At 42.6% G+C, this 22,135-nt stretch overlaps 1 protein-coding gene across 8 annotated transcripts; it reads left to right on the top strand.

Moving 5' to 3' along the window:
- Positions 1-524: 524 nt before the first annotated feature.
- LOC106588800 (hyccin) lies at positions 525-22,053 on the top strand. Of its 8 annotated transcripts, none has more exons than XR_006762451.1 (13): positions 525-711; positions 4,649-4,733; positions 6,338-6,439; positions 6,660-6,842; positions 7,143-7,223; positions 7,384-7,499; positions 7,634-7,729; positions 9,648-9,764; positions 12,725-12,812; positions 13,072-13,178; positions 16,156-16,214; positions 18,407-19,034; positions 19,455-19,675. XR_006762451.1 is itself a non-coding variant. In XM_014178237.2 (13 exons), exons 2-12 carry the CDS (start codon positions 4,683-4,685, stop codon positions 18,685-18,687), a joined length of 1,281 nt encoding a protein of 426 aa, XP_014033712.1. In that variant the 5' UTR covers positions 525-711; positions 4,649-4,682; the 3' UTR covers positions 18,688-18,706; positions 19,455-19,735. The 8 variants fall into 8 exon arrangements, 7 of the variants coding, with proteins under 7 accessions (XP_014033712.1, XP_014033713.1, XP_014033709.1 ...); XM_014178237.2 differs by having other exon boundaries at positions 18,407-18,706; positions 19,455-19,735; XM_014178238.2 differs by having other exon boundaries at positions 18,407-18,721; positions 19,455-19,735.
- Positions 22,054-22,135: the final 82 nt, after the last annotated feature.

Raw genomic sequence — 22,135 nt, 5'->3', positions numbered from 1 at the left:
GGTATTATCCTCAATTACCTCGACACCGGTTCCCCGCAAATTGACACATTGACTCTGAACCGGTACCTACTGTATATAGCCCCGCTATTGTTATTTCCTGCTGCTCCTTAATTGTTTGTTTTTCTTATCTCTTACTTTTTTTTGTATTTTTCTTAAAACTGCATTGTTGGTTAACGGGTTGTAAGGAAGCATTTCACTGTAAAGTCTACACCTGTTGTATTCGGCGCATGTGACAAATACATATTTATTTTATTTGATATGGAACATAGTATACTTTCCCTTTTAAAATCACATATCAAAGTTTCATTTAAAAGTTACAACTATAAGCTATGATAGCTAAAACACAAAGGTCATAAATCATATAACTATGACCGGACTGTCAAACAGCGATGACAGCGACAATCTACCCTATTTGTGAAAATGATTATGCCCCGCCCCTACACCAAATTTAATTGGTCGCTATTTCTGGAGGCGCGGTTCTTACTTTTTATACTGCTTAACCATTGGCTTACAGGCCTGCCCTTCTGAATTAGTCCTTCTCGAGTTCACTTTAGTGTTGGCGAGTGGTGGGAGTAAATGAAAATGGAGGTTTTGATGTTGATTAATGATTTAGCTTGCTAGTGTCTTTATGGACTAATTGATATCTACCTATTTCCTCGGACGGAACAATAGAGGACTTGGAGACAAAGGAAATCTCGAGGTAGCATGATAGTAAGTAAACAAACAACTTTCCAGCCAGCTAGTTCGTCTTCTTGGAGAGCGCTTTCTGCATGCACATCTTCAGTTTGAAACCTGGCAGATTCGGTTAGAGATTATGTCGAGCTCAGAAGCATATAAATTAGCTAGATCTGCTGCAAGCGACCTCACACAAAGTAGTTTGCGATAATAGTTAAATAACTACAGTTTGTATGTAGCGAGCTTGTGTATAGCTGTAGACCAGACTTGCGAAGTTGTGTGAAAGGTGAAGGATCTTGCCAGCTAGCATCTAGCTAGCCAACTGACAGGCGTGAAGTGAAACTCTCACAATTAGCAGCTAACGTAGTTCCGTCACTACGTTGGCCAGCAAGCTAGCTAGCAGGTTTAACTGTCATTGGCCTGACAAGCCCAGGACAGGTAGCTAGCTTCCTTAGCCAGAAGGCTGTCAAAAGGTTGTCCCTCAGCTCGTCTTCTGGTTAGCTAGCAAGTACCCCTAGTCTAATTTCAAGTAGTACCGTTTTCAGTCAGTCAGTGGTTTAGTCTCCACATGATGTAGCTAAATGATGATGACAAGGATGATGTTTATAGTGATGGTCTATCTACTACTTAGGGTTTCTGCCGGTGGATATTGTGGCAGTACGCTGATCAATAGTCCTGTAGGATCGATCAGTGGTGGACACCACATAGACATAGGTGTGGGTGTGTTCCCTATGCTGAGTCTTTAGTCAGTTGTTCGCTCTGTCAAGAATGTTTGATTAAAATCCTGTGTTTCATTATCAATGTTGCTGTTACACACACACACACACACACACGTGTGTGTGTGTGTGTAACAGCAACATTGATAATGAAACACAGGATTTGTGTGTGTGCGCGCTCGCTCCCCTGACTGTCGGGCAGGTTGAGTAATGCATTGTTCAGATTTTTGCAATAGCTGACATGTGACACAGCTTTCCTCAGTAAAGCCCTAGAGACTGGCGAGAAACAATGCTCTAATGCAGTGGAACCTCTGTAGGATGGTACACACGCACGCACACAGTCCGTCTGCTATACAGAATGATAGGACAGTTTGCCAAACAGCAGTATGAGGAGAGAGCTCTCTGTAACTATGATCAGGGCCGAGCCTATAGTTACCTGAGACAGAGGGGGATGAAGAGAGCGAGAGGGAGAGAGAACAGGAGTGTAGGCTGCTATAAGAGGATTCCAGCCTGTCTGCTTTCTCTCTCAGAACCCACAGCTATCAGACCACACACACACAGCTACTAATAAGAATTAGGCACACTACTGCTGCTGGCAGAGAAACTACTGCAGGGAAGGGGGGGGGGCGGATTCTGCAGAATCGGGTGATTGAGCGATGAGGAGAGGAAGTAAGAGGTTAGCAAAGCAGGGGCATTATTTCCAAAGAAGAGGCAGATCTGCTAGGATTGTGTGTGTATTCGTGTGAGTGAGTATGAGGATAATGTAGACTAATTTCAGGACATTCCTTCACCTCATTTGGGCTACAGCGCTCTTTCTTTCTCGCGCTCTTTCTCGCCAATGTTTCCTCTAGGGCATGGCACAATTATATGACTGCCGTGTGTGTTTTCCCCTGTAACACAGGAAAAAGCGGCTCGGGCAGCTCTTCCTTCTTTCTTCCAAGCTCTCCAAAACAGGGTGTTCTGATTGGTCCATTCACTTCCTGGCTTTTGCTCCGGTCTGATAACATGCCAGAGCAGCCCTTGGCTTCCCCTATCCATTTTTTACTTGTTCACTTCCTTGATTCATAAGGAATAAGACTGGTATAAGAAATATGGTGGAAACTTGCTTTGAACACGTCTAGCCCTTGCTTACACCAACCCATTGTTTTTAAGTGCGTGGGGAGGAGTGCATTCTTTGAAAGGACAGAGAATTGGGACGCATCATAGTGTGAGTAGGTCTATGTATTGGAAAGAGATGTCATAGTGACTGAGTTGTCTAGGAGGGGTGGGTGGGTGTCTGTTCTGTGTGCGTTGGTATACAGTCTTGGATAAAAGATCTCTTGCTGACACCGCAGTAAGTAGTGTGTTGTGTAATAACGTTGATTCAAATGAGCTTGTTAGCCAGTGTAAGAGTATGTGATTGGCTGTGCTGTCTGTTAGCTTGTTTCTGATTAGGCTGTGTTTGATGGTATTGGTACTGTGATTGATAGATGGAGAAGAAACTACTACTGTGGAGCTAGCATCCACCTGGAGTGTGTGTGGCTGGCCTATTGATGTTAAAGGTTGTTTGGCTGCTACTCTTGTTTGGGCTTACTGTACCACTCGAACCACACACACACACACACACACACACACACACACACACACACACACACACACACACACACACACACACAGAGGATTAGAAGTGTAAACTAGCAGAGGAATGTGTTGTTTAAATAGAGAGGATTATGAGGAGAGGCTGCCTGTTTTAAGCTCTGTGGTAGGAACCTAGAGGTCAGTGTGTGTGAGACCGTGAATGGAGTCTTTGTGATTGCAGTTATAACCGGTTGGCAGGCTCTCTGAAACAGGTTTTGTGAAACATGGAGGTGAATATTAGAATACACACACACACGCCCACACACACACACACACACACACGCCCACGTTCCTGTTTGGTGTTGGGCAATATTGACCAGCCGCCTCGCAACACTCCACTGTGTCTCCACCTATACTAACAAAAATATAAACGCAAAATGCAACAATTTTAAAGATTTGTACTGAGTTACAGTTCATAATGAGGAAATCGGTCAATTTAAATAAATGTATTAAGCCCTAATCTATGGATTTCACATGACTGGGAATACAGATATGCATCTGTTGTCATAGAAAATGGGCCTCACAATGGGCCTCAGGATTTCGTTACAGTATTTTTGTGCATTCAAATTTCCATTGGTAAAATGCAATTGTGTTCATTGTCCTCTCCATAACCATAACCCCACGACCACCATGGGGCACTCTGTTTGTTTACAACGTTTACATCAGCAAACGGCTCCCCCACACGACGCCATTCACATGGTCTGTGGTTGTGAGGTCGGTTGGACATACTGCTAAAGTGACATTGGAGGCGGCTTATGGTAGAGAGATTAACATGAAATTATTTGACAACAGCTCTGGTGGACATTCCTCCAGTCAATATGCCAATTGCACGCTCCTTTAACTTGAGACATCTGTGTTGTGACAAAACTGCACATTGTAATGATCATGCTGTTTAATCAGCTTCTTGATATGCTACACCTGTCAAGTGGATGGATTTATCTTGGCAAACGGGAAATGCTCACTAACAGGGATGTAAACAAATTTGTGCACAACATTTGAGAGAAATAAGCTTTTTGTGTGTATGGAACATTTCTGTGCTAATTTATTTCAGCTCATGAAACATGGGAGCAACACTTTACATGCTGCTTTAGCTCGGTGATCCCCCGGTACCATGTTCAACGTTTGGTCATTATGTCTTCTAGTCTAGTAGGCCAGATCTGAGCTCATGGAAACACACTGTAGATGGATGATATTTTCATGATTCATCTAGCTCTGTTTATACCATGCGAGGAGCTGTGTGACTTTGTGTGTGTGTAGTCTCGTGGAACCAGACCAATGTGTTGTGTTTGTGACATCACACACACACCACACAGATGTCGTGCTGTGTTCAAGACTTCATTGTCTTGAACAAACATATCAAGTCCATGAGGGGGAGGGATGGAGAAACGGATGGGGGAGTGGGGGCTTAGCACTGTTTTCCTCCCTTTCTCACACACACTCTTATGTAACTGCGGGAGAGCCTGAAGTAACATAAGGAGAGAGCGAGGGAGAGTGCTGTTGATAGTGAGAGAGGTGAGAAACAGCAGAGATTGTGTGACGCTGTAACTGCGGGAGAGTGAGGGGAAAGAGAGATGGATTCTGTATTGTGTGTCTGTCTTAGTTTGTGAGTGTATTTACAGCAGTGTCTCTTTGCTTCCCAGGTAGAGGTGTGTCCACAGCAGCAGATGAGGGAAGATGTTGGCTATGGACCAAGGAGTGGTGGAGGAGTGGCTGTCAGAGTTTAAGGTGTGTGTCTGTCAGTCAGGTTTAAGCTTCCCCCCCCCAAACCCATAAATAAAATTGTCACCGGCTAAAAATACCATAGAAAAATAATTACTTTTAGCCTATTCAATGATGGAAATACCAGTCGCTGGAAATGCATTTGACCAATCTATCGGTCTCTAGGTTAATTTGCATAATTTTGTGGAATTAAATTGGTGCGTGTGTATTTTCGTTGGTCATTACGTGTCTTAATTATCACACGAACAGCAAACGGATACAGAGCCTGTATATGAGAGGAAAATCTGTCATACAGCGCGAGAGCTGCTGCTACAGCTCATCACACAGCTCGTTCGTTGCTAATGGGGTAAAGCATGCTTTTATAAGCCCAATCATTACACAACAATAGCAAATGCCATCGCGTCTTTAAAACAGTTTTGATGTCTACGATTAAAAATATATACTTTTTTTATTTCTCAACTGGTAATTGAAGCTTGCTTCCCATTCGCCATTCAAGTACATAGACAATGATAGGCATGCTTTAGTCCATCGCACACCGCTTTACAATGAGCTGGAGGCAGTATGCATTTTGAAAACACATTCTTAATGGTTTGAAACCTGAACATTTTACGTAATATTATGAGGCATGTCTTACCTTGCTTCAAAGTAGCCTAGCCAAAAGTATTTTATAAAAACTTCCATATGCCATTGAAACCAGTAGCTATTGGTTTTCAAATCAACTTTCTTTCATTGTCCAGTGGCCAAACTTCCATCCTTGTCATATTAGCAACCAATGCTAGTTGCATCTTTAGATCTCCCATTTTTTGACATTTCTAAATGATATTTCCATCTGTCATATGAAACTGCTGACGTGTGGTGTGCTTTTGACAACTGTTTTCCCGCTAATTGCATTATGCAACAAACATTCACGCTTAGCATTCTGCCTTGTGTGCATTGATGAGCTTATACTGTGAAGAAATAATAATTTATCAACATTTTTATGCTAAATGTTCTGATCTGTTGCTTCAGCCTCTTTTTAAAGATGTTTTGGTGTAGGCCTACTAGTTGTGTGAATTTTGGGATCTATCGTCCCACAACTGTCCTAGAATCTGTTTGGAATAGGCTATTTCTTTCTCGCACAGAACGACAAGCTGACCAATAGAATAGGTCAACTTTTATACTATGGGGGATAGGCTTGTGATTTTGCTGTTCGTTACTCGTCTTGTTGGCTGAGGAAAAGTACATCTTCAAAGTATGCCTCAGAATTCGGTAAGAAGGAAGCACGCCGTTGCATGTTCTGTTAAGATGCATTACCATAATCTAAGTGTGATTTCTGTCATTCTGAACACCGTGGGTGGACGCCCTAGTGGGTTATGCACCCAATGAATATGGGTCAAGAAAATTAATTAAATTCTGCTGTCTGACGCCACATTTTCCTACAGAAACCCTGGTGTGTTTGTGTATGTGTGTTAGGGGAGAGCCAGTGTCACTGTCACCTCATCAGTATTCACTGTATCTCTGTCTGTCAGCACACACACAAGCGTAGATGTGTGGGCTTAGTACACACATAGTTACCTGTTATTTCAAGGTTGCTCCGGGTACAGAGTGTTGATCTGTATGATTGTTTATAGACCCTCCCTGACAGTGCAGTGTCCAGCTACGCAGCGTCTCTGAAGGAGAAAGGCTCCCTGGTCCCAGCACTCTACAAAGTCATCAGGGAGAACTACAGTGATGTACGTACTACACACACACACACACAACGTTAATGCATGCACTGGTACAATCCGTTTCCACTAGCATTGCTACATTCTGCAAAAATGCTCGCCCGGAGCTTCTGGACTTTGCTACATATCCAGCTAATGAAACACTAACAATCTAGGTATTTAACAGAACTAAGCTAAAACTTCAAAAAGTGAAATCTCCCTCAAACCCTCTCCTCTGTCTCTCTTCTAGTTGTTGGAGCCAGTGTGTCACCAGTTGTTTGAGTTCTATCGTAGTGGAGAGCCACGGCTGCAGCGGTTTGTTCTCCAGTTCCTCCCTGAGCTGCTCTGGTCCCTCCTCCTGGCTCCGTCTGCAGCCAGGGACCCACATACCTCCGGCTGTATAGAGGCACTGCTACTGGGGATATATAATCTGGTGAGACATACACACACACACACACACACACACACACACACACACACACACACACAGTCTAACACACACACTTTCAGGAGGGTGTGGGGGGCTTAGCAATTAGGGATTTTTCTCTCTCTCTGTCGCTCTCTGTCTGTCTCAGAATAGCAGAGTAGGTCAGCTGTCATTCAGCATCCTGTCCCAGCTATTACTCATCCTGACATTGACTGACAGACAGACACTTTAAGGTGTACTCTTTAAAATAGCTTTTATTTCCCTCGCCCACACACTGATATTCTCTCTCTGTCTTTCTCTCTGTAGGAGATTGTAGATAAGGATGGACAGAGTAAAGTCCTTTCTTTCACTGTCCCCTCCCTCTCCAAACCCTCAGTCTACCATGAGGTAAGTACACCTTTTAAGTTAGTCTTTCTTGATGAACATGGTATATGGATGGAGTTGGCTAACTTAAATCCTCCCTAGATGAAAGAGTTTATAATCCATTACCATCTTTAAATAACTTTTTATAGATCAAGTTAGTAATATGAATAAACCCTTCCCCCAGCCCTCCACCATTGGCTCCCTGGCGTTGACGGAAGGGGCTCTAGCTAATCACGGGCTGCGTAGAGTGGTGTACAGCGGGCCTCACCTACAGAGAGAAACCTTCACGGCTCAGAACAGGTCAGACAGAGTTATGGTTGAATTGGAGCTGGGCTGCAGTGTGATATATTTGTTTAATGGCAATTTGGCTGAAGTGTTTAAGATCTTGGTTTATGTTACCGTTCCTGTGTGTGTGTGTGTGTGTGTGTGTGTAGGTTCGAGGTGCTGACCTTCCTGCTGCTGTGTTACAATGCAGCTCTCAGCTACATGACCTCCTCATCTCTGCAGTCCCTCTGCCAGCTCAGCTCCAGGTAACACACACACACACACACAGGCTCCCCTGCCAGCATCCGCTTATTTGATCCTCTTAAAGACTTTAGCGGAGAACTGGGCCAAGATACTACCACTTTCCCTCAGAGCCTAGGACACACACACACACACACACACACGAGGTCTCTGTCTGAGGAGTTGTTAATCTGCTGGCAGTGGTTGATCATTAGTGTGATGAACACTGAGCTAAAGAGAGACAGACAGGTGATCAGCTCACTGCTGTTCTACTCTTTGCCTTAGAGCAGGTATTCCAAAACTGGGTTACGTTCAATGCCATCGGGGGTGCGCCAAATAAAAATGTGATTCACGTTTGGTTGAGTTTTTTTTTAAAATTTTGTCACCCGAGTAGCCTCGTTTCACTGACAAAATGAAACTATCTAGTGTTCAGCAAAAATAACAACACAATGTCAAATACAGGTAGCCTAATAATGAACATCCAATCACATTAACCGTTACTCTCTTGTGGGATTTTCATTAACAGCCCGTATGTAGCCAAACGTATCTGCTACTTATGTTGGTATCTGTACTGATGGCGCAAACGCCATGACAGGGAGATATAGAGGAGTGGTAACGCGCGTGCAAGCAGTTGCTCCTGATGCCACTTGGGTACGCTGCAGCATCCACTGAGAGGCTCTTGCTGCCAAGGGAATGCCTGACAGCTTGAAAGAAGTTTTGGACACTACAGTGAAAATGGTTAACTTTGTTAAAGCAAGGCCCCTGAACTGTTGTGTATTTTCTGCACTATGCAATGATATGGGCAGTGACCATGTAATGCTTTTACAACATACAGAAGTGCGCTGGTTATCAAGGGGCAAAGTATTGACACGTTTTTTTAAATTGAGAGACGCGCTTAAAGTTTTCTTTACTGACCATCATTTTCACTTGTCTGACCGCTTGCATGATGACGAGTTTCTCACACGACTGGCCTATCTGGGGGATGTTTTTTCTCACCTGAATGATCTGAATCTAGGATTACAGCTACTCTCCACAACTATATTCAATGTGCTGGCTAACTAATGTGCTGTTAAGACACTGATGCAATTTGCAACCACGTACCTATGTGAGAGTGGATTCTCGGCCCTCACTAGCATGAAAACTAAATGCAGGCACAGACTGTGTGTGGAAAATGATTTAAGACTGAGACTCTCTCCAATACAACCCAACATTGCAGAGTTATGTGAATCCTTTCAAGCACACCTTTCTCATTAACCTGTGGTGATTTATTCACAATTTTTGATGAACAAATAAGGTTTTATCTGTAAGTTAAATAAAGAGCAAAATTATTGGTTATTGTATTATTATTATTTGTGCCCTGGTCCTATAAGAGCTCTTTGTCACTTCCCACGAGCCGGGTTGTGACAAACTCACACTCATTCTTATGTGTAATAAATGTAGTGTTGTGTGTGGCAGGCTTACAATGATGGCAAAAAAAACCTTTGAGAGCGCGCTGACCCTGGTGCTAGAGGGAGTGTGTGTGTGTTTTTCTCACAGTGCAGCTGGAGGTTGAATGTTTGAAGGGGTATGGGACTATAAAAAGTTTGGGAACCACTGATCTAGAGGAATCTGGCTGCTTGAAGAAACACAACAGTATATTATGGATGGCTTTACATTTACATTACATTTTAGTCATTTAGTCTTATCCAGAGCGACTTACAGTAGAGTGCATACATTTTTAAATACTGGCCCCCCGTGGGAATCGAACCCACAACCCTGGCGTTGCAAGCGCCATGCTCTACCAACTGAGCTACAGTGGGACGAATGGCATGGATTTTTCAAATCCTACTGGTCTTTTATGAAGAAATTCTCAAAGCATGCCATTTGTGTTCTGGTTGGTGGCTGTATTCTCTGTACTGTGATTGGTTGAATTATGGTGTTCTCTGTTGTGTGATTGGTCTACAGGGTGTGTATCTGTGGTTACCCGCGGCAACAGCTAAGGAGGTATAAAGGCATCAGCTCTCGTCTGACCGTCACCTCTGAGTTCCTGGTCCAACTCATCACTGGGATACATTACGCACTGTGAGAACACACACACACACACACACACACACACACACACACACACACACACTATCCCTAACCTCTAACCATGAAACCAGCCTGCTTCACTCACGCTGCCAAACATACTAGAGGTCGACCGATTATGATTTTTCAACGCCGATACCGATTATTGGAGGCCCAAAAAAACCCGATACCGATTAATCGGCCTTTAAAAATATATATTTTTAGGATTTTTTAAAATAATTGTCTTTATTATTTTATTTGTAATAATGACAATTACAACAATACTGAATGAACACTTATTTTAACTTAGTATAATACATCAATAAAATCAATTTAGCCTCAAATAAATAATGAAACATGTTCAATTTGGTTTAAATAATGCAAAAACAAAGTGTTGGAGAAGAAAGTAAAAGTGCATTATGTGCCATGTAAGAAAGCTAACGTTTAAGTGCCTTGCTCAGAACATGAGAACATATGAAAGCTGGTGGTTCCTTTTAACATGAGTCTTCAATATTCCCAGGTAAGAAGTTTTAGGTTGTATTTATTATAGGAATTATAGGACTACTTCTCTCTATACGATTTGTATTTCATATACCTTTGACTATTGGATGTTCTTCTAGGCACTTTAGTATTGCCAGTGTAACAGTATAGCTTCCGTCCCTCTCCTCGCTCCTACCTGGGCTCAAACCAGGAACACATCGACAACAGCCACCCTCGAAGCAGCGTTACCCATGTAGAGCAAGGGGAACAACTACTCCAAGTCTCAGAGCGAGTGACGTTTGAAACGCTATTAGCGCACACCCGCTAACTAGCTAGCCATTTCACATCGGTTACACCAGCCTAATCTTGGGAGTTGACAGGCTTGAAGTCATAAACAGCGCAATGCATTGCGAAGGGCTGCTGGCAAACACACGAAAGTGCTGTTTCAATCACTGCTTACGAGCCTGCTGGTGCCAACCATCACTCAGTCAGACTGCTCTATATTATTATTATTATTATAATAATAATAATAATAATAATAATAATAATAATAATAATTAATTATTATTAATTTTAACACACAGAAATACGATCCTTAGGTCATTAATATGGTCGAATCCGGAAACTATCATCTCGAAAACAAAAAGTTTTTTCTGTCGGTGAAATAGGGAACCGTTCCGTATTTTATCTAACGGGTGGCATCCCTAAGTCAAAATATTGCACAACCTTCAATGTTATGTCATAATTACGTAAAATTCTGGCAAATTAGTTCGCAACGAGCCAGGCGGTCCAAACTGCTGCATATACCCTGACTGTTTGCAAGAGAAGTGACACATTTTCCCTAGTTAAAATAAATTCATGTTAGCAGGCAATATTAACTAAATATGCAGGTTTAAAAATATACATTTGTGTATTGATTTTAAGAAAGGCATTGATGTTTATGGTTGGAGCAACGTGTACCTAAGCGATTATATGCAACGCAGGACAGGCTAGATAAACTAGTAATATCATCAACCATGTGTAGTTAACTAGTGATTATGATTGATTGTTTTTTATAAGATAAGTTTAATGCTAGCTAGCAACTTACCTTGGCTTCTTACTGCATTTGCGTAACAGGCAGGCTCCTCGTGGAGTGCAATGTAAAGCAGGTGGTTAGAGCCGTTGGACTAGTTAGCCTTCCCTGTAGCTCAGTTGGTAGAGCATGGTGTTTGCAACACCAGGGTTGTGGGTTTGATTCCCACGGGGGGCCAGCACAGAAAAAAAAAAAATTATGTATGAAATGTATGCATTCACTACTGTAAGTCGCTCTGGATAAGAGCGTCTGCTAAATGACTAAAATGTAATGTAAATGTAACCGTAAGGTTGCAAGATTGAATCCCCGAGCTGACAAGGTAAAAATCTGTCGTTCTGCCCCTGAACAAGGCAATTACCCACTGTTCCTAGACCGTCATTGAAAATAAGAATGTGTTCTTAACTGACTTGCCCAGTTATTAAATAAAGGTTAAAAAAAATAACGATTTCCAATTGTTATGAAAACTTGAAATCGGCCCTAATTAATCGCCCATTCCGATTAATCGGTCGACCTCTAAAACATACCCTCGTAAAACTGACTATCCTACCAATCCTCGACTTCGGCGATGTCATTTACAAAATAGCCTCCAACACTCTACTCAGACTGCATCCAATTTGCTATCACAGTGCCATCCTTTTTGTCACCAAAGCCCCATACACTACCCACCACTGCGACTTGTACGCTCTCGTTGGCTGGCCCTCGCTACATATTTGTCACCAGACCCACTGGCTCCAGGTCATCTATAACTCTTTGCTAGGTAAAGCCCCGCCTTATCTCAGCTCACTGGTCACCATAACAACACCCACCCCGTAGCAGGCGCTCCAGCAAGTATATTTCACTGGTCATCCCCGAAGCCAACACCTGCTTTGGCCGCCTTTCCTTCCAGTTCTCTGCTGCCAATGACTGGAACGAATTGCAAAAATCACTGAAGTTGGAGACTTATATTTCCCTCACTAACTTTAAGCATCGGCTGTAAGAGCAGCTTACCGATCACTGCAGCTGCACAAAGCCCATCTGTAAATAGCCCACCCAATCTACCTACCTCATCCCCATATTGTTTTTTTTTTTACATTTTTGCTCTTTTGCACACCAGTATTTCTACTTGCACATCATCTGCACATCTATCACTCCAGTGTTAATCTGCTAAATTGTAATTACTTTGACACTATGGTCTATTTATTGCCTTACCACCTCACGCCATTTGCACACACTGTATGTATATAGACTTTTTGTATTGTGTTATTGACTGTACGCTTGTTTATTCCATGTGTAGCTCTGTGTTGTTTGTGTCACACTGCTTTGCTTTATCTTGGCCAGGTTGCAGTTGTAAATGAGAACTTGTTCTCAACTGGCCTACCTGGTTAAATAAAGGTTGAAAAAAAAAAACTTTGAACGAGAGGGTTGATTAGTTTGTGTGTTCCAGGTGTAATGGGGAGATGGACCTGGGTTCCAAGGCGCTGGATGATGTTCTGTACCGAGCTCAGCTAGAACTGTACCCTGAAGCTCTACTGGTGGGTGACATCACATACACAAACGCACACAGGTGTGTGCCAGGACACCGACCTCTCCCATGTCATGTCGCCAGAGGGTGTGCGTGTGGTGCCTGTAATCCCACAGTGTTAAAACATTGAGATGGTAATCTGTAATCCTGAAGGCTGCTTCATCAAACCGCAGGCAGCGGTTCTTCAACAGTACTGTAGACACACACACACACACACACACAGAGCGTCCTGTGGTTGTTGTCAGTACTTAACATTGTGTGTTATTTAGGTGGGTAATGCCATCAAGTCGTCCCAACAGTGTGCAGCGCTAAAGTCTGGCGCTAGTAAAGAAGGCGCTCGCAGCATTCAGGTGGAGATCACTCCTACTTCCTCTAGGTACGTATGTACTCTCTATCTACACAGTATACTTCCTCCAGGTATGTACAGTGCCTTCAGAAAGTATTCATACCCCTTGACTTGTTCCACATTTGTTGTGTTACAGCCTGCCTTCAAAATGGATTAAATTGTTTATTTTTCTCACGCATCTACACACAATATCACATAATGAAAAAGTTTTATTTTTTGGGGGTGAAAGTGAAATACAGATATCTAGTTTATACTGAACAAAAATATAAACGCAACATGCAAGAGATTACAATATTTTACTGAGTTACAGTTCATATAAGGAAATCGGTAAGTTGAAATAAATAAATTAGGCTGGACTCCATGCATTACACATGACTGGGAATACAGATATGCATCTGTTGGTCACAGATACATAAAAAATAAATGGGCCTCAGGATCTTGTCACGGTATCTCTGTGCATTAAAATTGCCATCAATAAAATGCAATTGTGTTTGTTGTCCATAGCTTATGCTGTCCCATACCGTAACTCCACCGCCACCATGGGGCACTTTGTTCACAATGTTGACATCAGCAAACCACTCACCCACACGACGCCATACACGTAGTCTGTGGTTGTGAGGCTAGTTGGATGTACTACAAAACATTACATTCTCAGGCAACAGCTCTGGTGGACATTCCTGCAGTCAGCATTCCAATTGCACTCTCCCTCAAAACTAGAGACATCTGTGGCATTGTGTTGTTTGACAAAACTGTACATTTTATAGAGGACTTTTATTGTCCCCAGCACAAGGTACACCTGTGTAATGATCATGCTGTTTAAGCAACTTCTTGACATGCCACACCAGTCAAGTGGATTAATTATCTTGGCAAAGGAAATGCTCACTAACAGGGATGTAAACAAATGTTATTTTTATTTCAGCTCATAAGACATGGGACCAACACTTGTTGTGTTTTTATATTTTTGTTCAGTGTACGTAAGTATTCACACCTCTGAGTCAATCATTTGTAGAAACACCTTTGGCAGCGATTACAGCTATGAGTCTTTCTGGGTAAGTCTTTAAGAGCTTTCCACACCTGGATTGTGCAACATTTGTCCATTATTCTTTTCAAAATTCTTCAAGCTCTGTCAAATTGGTTGTTGATCATTGCTAGACAGTCATTTTCAGGTCTTGCCATAGATTTTTAAAGTAGATTTAAGTCAAAACTGTAAATCAGCCACTCAGGAACATTTACTGTCTTCTTGGTAAGCAACTCCAGTGTAGATTTGGCCTTGTGTTGTAGGTTATTGTCCTGCTGAAAGGTGAATTAATCTCTGTGCCTGGTGGAAAGCAGACTGAACCAGGTTTTCCTCTAGGATTCTGCCTGTCCTTAGCCCCATTCTGTTTCTTTTTTTTATGCTGAAAAACTCCCTAGTCCTTAATGATTACAAGCAAACCAATAACATGATGCAGCCACCACTATTCTTAAAAATATGGAAAGTGGTACTCAATAATGTGTTGTCTTGGATTTGCCCCAAACATAACACTTTGTTTTCAGGACAAAAAGTTAATTGCTTTGTCACATTTTTTGCAGTATTACTTTAGTGCCTCGTTGTAAACAGGATGCATGTTTTGGAATATTTTTAGTCAGTACATGCTTCCTTTTCCCTCTGGGAATTAGGTTAGTACTGTGGAGTAACTACAATGTTGAGCCATTCTCAGTTTTCTTCTATCACAGCCATTAAACTCTCTAACTATTTTAAAGTCACCATTGGCCTCATGGTGAAATCCCTGAGCGGTTCCCTTCCTCTCCGGCAACTGAGTTAGGAAGGACGGCCTGTACAGTATTTTTGTAGTGACTGGTATATTTATATATCCAAAGTGTAATTAATAACTTCAACATGCTCAAAGGGATATTCAATGTCTGCTTTTTGCTTTTTTAATTTTTACCCATCTACCAATAGGATGCCTTTGTGAGACATTGGAAAACCACCCTGGTCTTTGTGGTTGAATCTGTGTTTGAAATGCACTGCTCAACTCCAGGACCTTACAATTATCTGTATGTGTGGGTACAGAGATGAGGTAGTCATTAACAAATCATGTTAAGCACTATTAGTGCACTCAGTCCATGCAACTTATTATGTGACTTGTTAAACACATTTTTACTCCTGAACTTATTGGCTTGCCATAACAAAGAGGTTGGAGACTTATTGACTCAAAACATTTCAGCTTTCATTTTTAATTCATTTGTAAGAATTTTGAAAAGCATAATTCCACTTTGACATGATGGGGTTATTGTGTGTAGGTCAGAGAGACATTTTTTTTTCCTTCTATTTAATCCATTTTAAATTCCGACTAACACAACTGTGGAATACGTCAAGGGATGTGAATACTTTCTGAAGGCACTGTATATATCTATCTATCCATCTATCCATACATACAGTATACTTCCTCTAGGTACATTTTTATTTATTTAACCAGGTAGGTCAGTTGAGAACAAGTTCTCATTTACAACTGCGACCTGGCCAAGATAAAGCAAAGCAGTTCAACACAAACAACACAGAGTTGCACATGGAATAAACAAACATGTATTATTGACTGTAATAGAAAAAGGCTATATACAGTGTGCGCAAATGAAGTAGGATAAGGGAGGTAAGACAATAAATAGGCCATAGTGGCAAAATAATTACAATATAGGAATTAAACACTAGAGTGATGTGCAGAAGATGAGTATGCAAGTAGAGATACTGGGGTGCAAAGGAGCAAAATAAATAAAATACAGTATCCATTTTGAGCTATAGTTATAGGTTCATAGATTGATCGTTGTTATTTTTTTTAGTGGAAAATTGTCTTTTGGATTTTCACATTGCACTCAATAACAGTTCAATGTGAACATAAGATCTTGATTTGTAAACATAAATATTGTTTTTTGATGGATGGTGACGATTTTGATAGACTGCATTTTATATTGATTTTCCTGTTTACCTCTTTTGAACTACTAATAATTGAATGTGAATTCCCTCCTGTAGGATTTCACGGAATGCGGTCACGTCACTCTCTATCAGAGGACACCGCTGGAAACGACATGGTAAGGCTCACTCACACAGACAGACAGAGAGTGGGTTTAGAAACGCTAACTTAGAGTCAGTAGGGTATCTGGCCTATTATCTGTAGCTAGTCTAGTGATTATAGACATTAGGCTGTCTGTCTGCAATAAGAGGTTCTCAGTTCCAGACCCTTCCGCTCACCCATCTCTACTGACTACTCTCTACCGGAGTTCAGCATGCCATGGGTTATCCACATCAGGACGTTTATTTAGCTTCTTATCATTCACTACAGCTCTGCTCATCTGTCTTCTCTATACATTATCACTGTCTGTACATGTTACCTAGACATTATCACTGTCTGTACATGTTACCTAGACATGTTATTACGTTTAATGTTTACTGTCTATACATGATCACTGCCTCGTCTGTTTTAATAGTTTACTGTATGCATTATTATACATGCATGTACAGTTGAAGTCAAGTTTACATACACCTTAGCCAAATATATTTCAACTCAGTTTTTCACAATTCCTGACATTTAATCCTAGTAAAAATTCCCTGTCTTAGGTCAGTTAGATCAACACTTTATTTTAAGAATGTGAAATGTCAGAATAATAGTAGAGAGTGATTTATTTCAGCTTTTATTTCTTTCATCACATTCCCAGTGGGTCAGAAGTTTACATACACTCAATTAGTATTTGGTAGCATTGCCTTTAAATTGTTTATCTTGGGTCAAACGTTTCGGGTGGCCTTCCACAAGCTTCCCACAATAAGTTGGGTGAATTTTGGCCCATTCCTCCTGACAGAACTAGTGTAACGGAGTCAGGTTTGTAGGCCTCCTTGCTCGCACACGCTTTTTCAGTTCTGCCCACACATTTTCTATAGGATTGAGGTCAGGGCTTTGTGATGGCCACTCCAATACCTTGACTTTGGTGTCCTTAAGCCATTTTGCCACAACTTTGGAAGTCGCTTGGGGACGTTGTCCATTTGGAAGACCCATTTGTAACCATGTTTTAACTTCCTGACTGATGTCTTGAGATATTGCTTCAATATATCCACAAAATGTTCCGACCTCATGATGCCATCTATATTGTGAAGTGCACCATCCCCCTCCTGCAGCAAAGCACCACCACAACATGATGCTACCACCCCCGTGCTTCAAGGTTGGGATGGTGTTCTTCAGCTTGCAAGCGTTCCCCTTTTTCCTCCAAACATAACAATGGTCATTATGGCCAAACAGTTCTATTTTTGTTTCATCAGACCAGAGGACATTTCTCCAAAAAGTACAATCTTTGTCCCCATGTGCAGTTGCAAACCGTAGTCTGGCTTTTTTGGGCCGTTTTGGAGCAATGGCTTCTTCCTTGCTGAGGGGCCTTTCAGGTTATGTCGATATAGGACTCGTTTTACTGTGGATATAGATACTTTGTACCCGTTTCCTCCAGCATCTTCACAAGGTCCTTTGCTGTTGTTCTGGGATTGATTTGCACTTTTCGCACCAAAGTATGTTCATCTCTAGGAGACAGAACGCGTCTCCTTCCTGAGCGGTATGACGGCTGCGTGGTTCCATGGAGTTTATACTTGCATACTATTGTTTGTACAGATGAACGTGGTACCTTCAGGTGTTTGGAAATTGCTCCCAAGGATGAACCAGACTTGTGGAGGTTTACATTTTTGTTTTTCTGAGGTCTTGGCTGATCTATTTTGATTTTCCCATGATGTCAAGCAAAGAGGCACTGAGTTTGAAGGTAGGCCTTGAAATACATCCATAGATACACCTCCAATTGACTCAAATGATGTCAATTAGCTTATCTAAAGCCTGACATAATTTTCTGGAATTTTCCAAGCTGTTTAAAGGCACAGTCAACTCAGTGTATGTAAACTTCTGACCCACTGGAATTGTGATACAGTGAAATAATCTATCTGTAAACAATTATTGGAAAATGTATCATGCTCAAAGTCCTGACCGACTTGCCCAAACTATAGTTTGTTAACAAGAAATTTGTGGAGTGGTTGAAAAACGAGTTTTAATGACTAAGTGTATGTAAACTTCAGACTTCAACTGTACATTGTCACTGTCTGTATGTGCAGTGTCACTATATTCTGTATACTGTGTGATCATCATGATTTTGTCTAGGATTTTTTTTTTTGCCATCACATTTATTTTACTGTCTGTGTGTGTCTCTTATCTGTCTTCGTGTGTGTTTTATATCTGTCTCCATCTCCATGACCCCAGAGTCCCAGGAGGTCAGTGTAGATGGTGACCCGGCGACCCCTGGAGGTCAAGGGTCATCCATCCCAGAGATCAGTGTGACGATGCCCAACGGAGACTCTCTACGACCCCGCGACCCCCGACCTTTAACCCAGTCCGATCCTGAGCCGCTGGGGTCAGCCTCAGAGGTCAGCCCCACCCACGACCCCAGTCCTAGGGGTCAGGAGGTCAGGAGGCAGAAGTCTGTGAGGCGATTGGTGGACGAGAGTTCTGGGCCCTCCTCTGCAGGAAGGGCCCAGTACTAAGACACTCCCCATCCCCGGGGTAACCTAAGTAACAGTGTGTGGAGGCGTGGTCTTCTCTAAGCATGACGGTTGATTGGTTGGCTGACTAACTTTCGCCGCACTGCGTTGCCTCCTGACATGTCCTCCGATTTACTCAGTTTGAGAGATCCCTTCCTCCTCATCACTCACTCCATCCATTTTTCTCTCTCTCTCTGTGTGTGTGTGTGTGTGTGTGTGGCGGGGGGTGGAGGTATTTTGGTCTCTAAAACGACTAGCTCCAACACATCCCTGGGTTGCCGGGGGAGACAGACTGCTTTCTCCTGATTGGTTAGTTGCAGCAGCTGAGGAGAATAGGCAGCTCTGGATTGGTGATTAGTCTCTTCCCCAGTATTTATTTTGTTTTAATTTCAGTATGTATATCAGTTCAGTGTGTCTGAAGGACCTGCCTGCCTATCTGTCTGTCTGCTGGTATAAGATAGTAGATTGCAGTCAGATGTGAGTTGTTAGTCGTGTGTTTTGTGGTTTGTTTGGTTGGTTGGCATGTGTGTTGCTTTCTACAACTCCTGCTGTCCAGACCTCTGCCTGTTGCTGTTCTCAGATAACTACTAACTGTTGATACTTGATAAGTTAACTGATCGTAGCACCACTAACTGTAGTACAGCTGAATGGCAACCATGTAAATGGGTGTCTTTACTCACTACCAGGGTCAGCACCAGCCCACTGTCCTGCTCTACTATTCTGTCTGTCATTTAACGATAACTAACCCCTCTCTCTTTCTATCTCTCTAGACGCAGTGGATTTGGGTTCCCCGGACGAGTTGATGGACATCTCTGAAGTGGACGAAGGGGTGTGGCCTACAGGAGGGGCTGGCCCGGACTCACTGACTCCACCTACCATCACTATCAACAACAGCGTTACCCCTGGGGTGGGAGGGGCCAAGACAGGAAGCAGGAAGTGGCATCTAGGCGGATGGTCGCATAAGGAGAAGGAGGCTTGTCCTCCAGTGGGGCAGACCCTGGGCGAGAACCTGGATCTGTCAATCAAACGTCTGACGCTGACATCCAGCCAATCGGTGCCCAAGGGACCGAGCCATAGCGCACTGAGCAGCCTATCGCGTACGGCCAGCGCTGTGTTCTCCCGCTCCTTTGAGGGAAACAACACCGGGGGTAACCGTGGCAACCCAGAGCCTGGCCGCTATACATGCAGTGGCAGCCTGCAGGAGGAGGAGTTAGGCTATCTAAGCCCCACCCCCAACCACAACCAGCGCTCGCCCAGCATCAGCGTGCACTTTAGGAGCGACCTGTGAACCCTGACCTCTAACTCTTGAGCTCTCACCCCATCTCAACCCTCTAACCCCATGCCCCTGTACCTGTGACCTGTACTCCCAGCCTGCCAGGAGGACTGGAACACAAATTCATGAACCCATTCCCTCTTATCCCCCTCCTTTCCTCACCATCCCCCTTTCTTTCCTATCCATACCATTCTTCATCTCCTTCTCTTCTTCTTCAGTAAGACACCTGCCCCCTCTAGAAACCGGCTTCTCTCCTTCCCTTCCTCTCTCTCCAAAGTGAGAGCCTGGTGTGAGAGCAGGGAGCCTGTGTCCATCCCTCCACCCTGGAACTACAGAACCACCAGACAGATCTGCAGACTGTTTTCTGAGAGGGTTTGGAAATGGAGTATTTAAGACTCTTGTTTGTCCTGTTTGGCTTTCTGTACATCCCTCCAGACCACGCCCCCAACACCGGGCAAGTACGGTGTTTGTGAGCTTGCGTGTGTGTGTGTGAGAGCTTGCATGTGAGTGTGAATGCAATCAAGCGTTAGCGACTGTTTTTAGAATAAAGGTTGCTGATTGCTGCAATGAACAAGGTGTGATACTCCCAAAAATAAAATGAAATAACTACAGTCTCTAGTGAAACTCTTTTTTTCCAGATGCCCTCTCTTTCCCCTCTCCTTACTCATCATGCACTAGGCCCTAGTGACTAGGGGTTGAATGAACCCTAACACAATGTGACCTCCACACGCCCGTTGCCATAGCAAATATTTATTCATCCAGTCTGAATAATTCTGCATTCCACAAAATGAATAAATGACAGACCACAAAAATGATAGAAACCAAAAAGAATCATTAAAGTCTTTTGTGTTTACATGTGAAAAGTATTGATTGATGATGTCATCCTACTAGAATCAATATTTATCTTTCTGTGGTTATTTTCTCCCTGGTTTGATCAACAAACAAGCTGATTGGGGTCATTTATGTTTCTGATCAATAAATTGATCGGGGGTGGGTTTGTGAAGTTTATGATCATGTATAAACTGTTTGTATGATGTAAACTGGAATTTTCCTATGACTGAGAGACTTGGGTTTTTAAATATAGATGCAACAATATATCAAAAGCAGTGAGGCGCCTACCTGCTTACAGTATTGATATGCATAAGCGGGAAGTCACCCCGTTGTCGATGCTGATGTCATATTGCTGCGTCTACCTTTAACTGTGGTGTTCTATGTACGGCAGACAGTGGTTATAAATGTGGTATTTTCCTACGAGAGGGAGGGAGAGACAGTTGTTGTTCGAGCCGTATTGAATCTCCTCAGTGTTAAAGCACAAGAAGAATCCAACCCAAACCTGCACGATACGTGCCTGACGCCCACACCACCACCAAACCGAACACACCCCTAGGAGTAGTGGGTATAGGGGCTAGGGAATATTGGTATGCTTATACAAGATGGGAATAGGTTTATAGGAGTTGTTTTGGGATTAGGCCTATAAACTGTCCTCTCCTCCAATCCCTTTACACTCAAGTGTCAGTACAGTAATGTTGTGTTTGGTTGATCTTTGAGTGATTGGTTGATTTTTTTTTTTTTTTTACTTATATATATATATTTTTTATGTTAACATGAACTTGACTGTTTGTCTGTTCTCTGGTTTATCATCACCTGCTTTATAACGTAATGGAAATTGAGGATACAGACATAAAGAACACGCTCCCTTTGAGGAGAGGTGCACTGCTGACTGGCGGAACATTTTAAGTTCATGATTGCACGACAGTCACACTCCATTTGGTGGCAATGAAGTTCACTGTGGTGCAGATGGAGAGAAGAGTGTTGGGTGTAGGTCATGTGCTACTGGACATCTGAATGCAGAATAACGTCTGCCCTACTGGAACCTTTGTTCTAGAACCAGTGTTCTATCAGTCTGTCAGTGTTCTAGATCTGTTTTATATTCATACGGTGGAACAATAACAATCATGTTTCTGTATTCTGTTGCTTTATGGAATGTCATGAATCTGTACATATTGTTGTTGGACTTCAGTTGTTGGTTTGGCCTTTCTGTCTGAAGATAATGCTCTGCTAGAGCTACTCTGAGAATAAAATCGTTCTATATTTCACTATATGTCTGACCCTGTTCTTCATCATACACATTTATTTTACTCTCCTTGTGAGGACCAAATAATTTATTCCCATTCAAAA

This window comes from Salmo salar, chromosome ssa27 (assembly GCF_905237065.1).
Source record: "Salmo salar chromosome ssa27, Ssal_v3.1, whole genome shotgun sequence".
Lineage (NCBI taxonomy): Eukaryota > Metazoa > Chordata > Actinopteri > Salmoniformes > Salmonidae > Salmo > Salmo salar.
The sequence above is the reverse complement of the archived record's forward strand: the minus strand, read 5'-3'. Positions and strand labels throughout refer to the sequence as shown.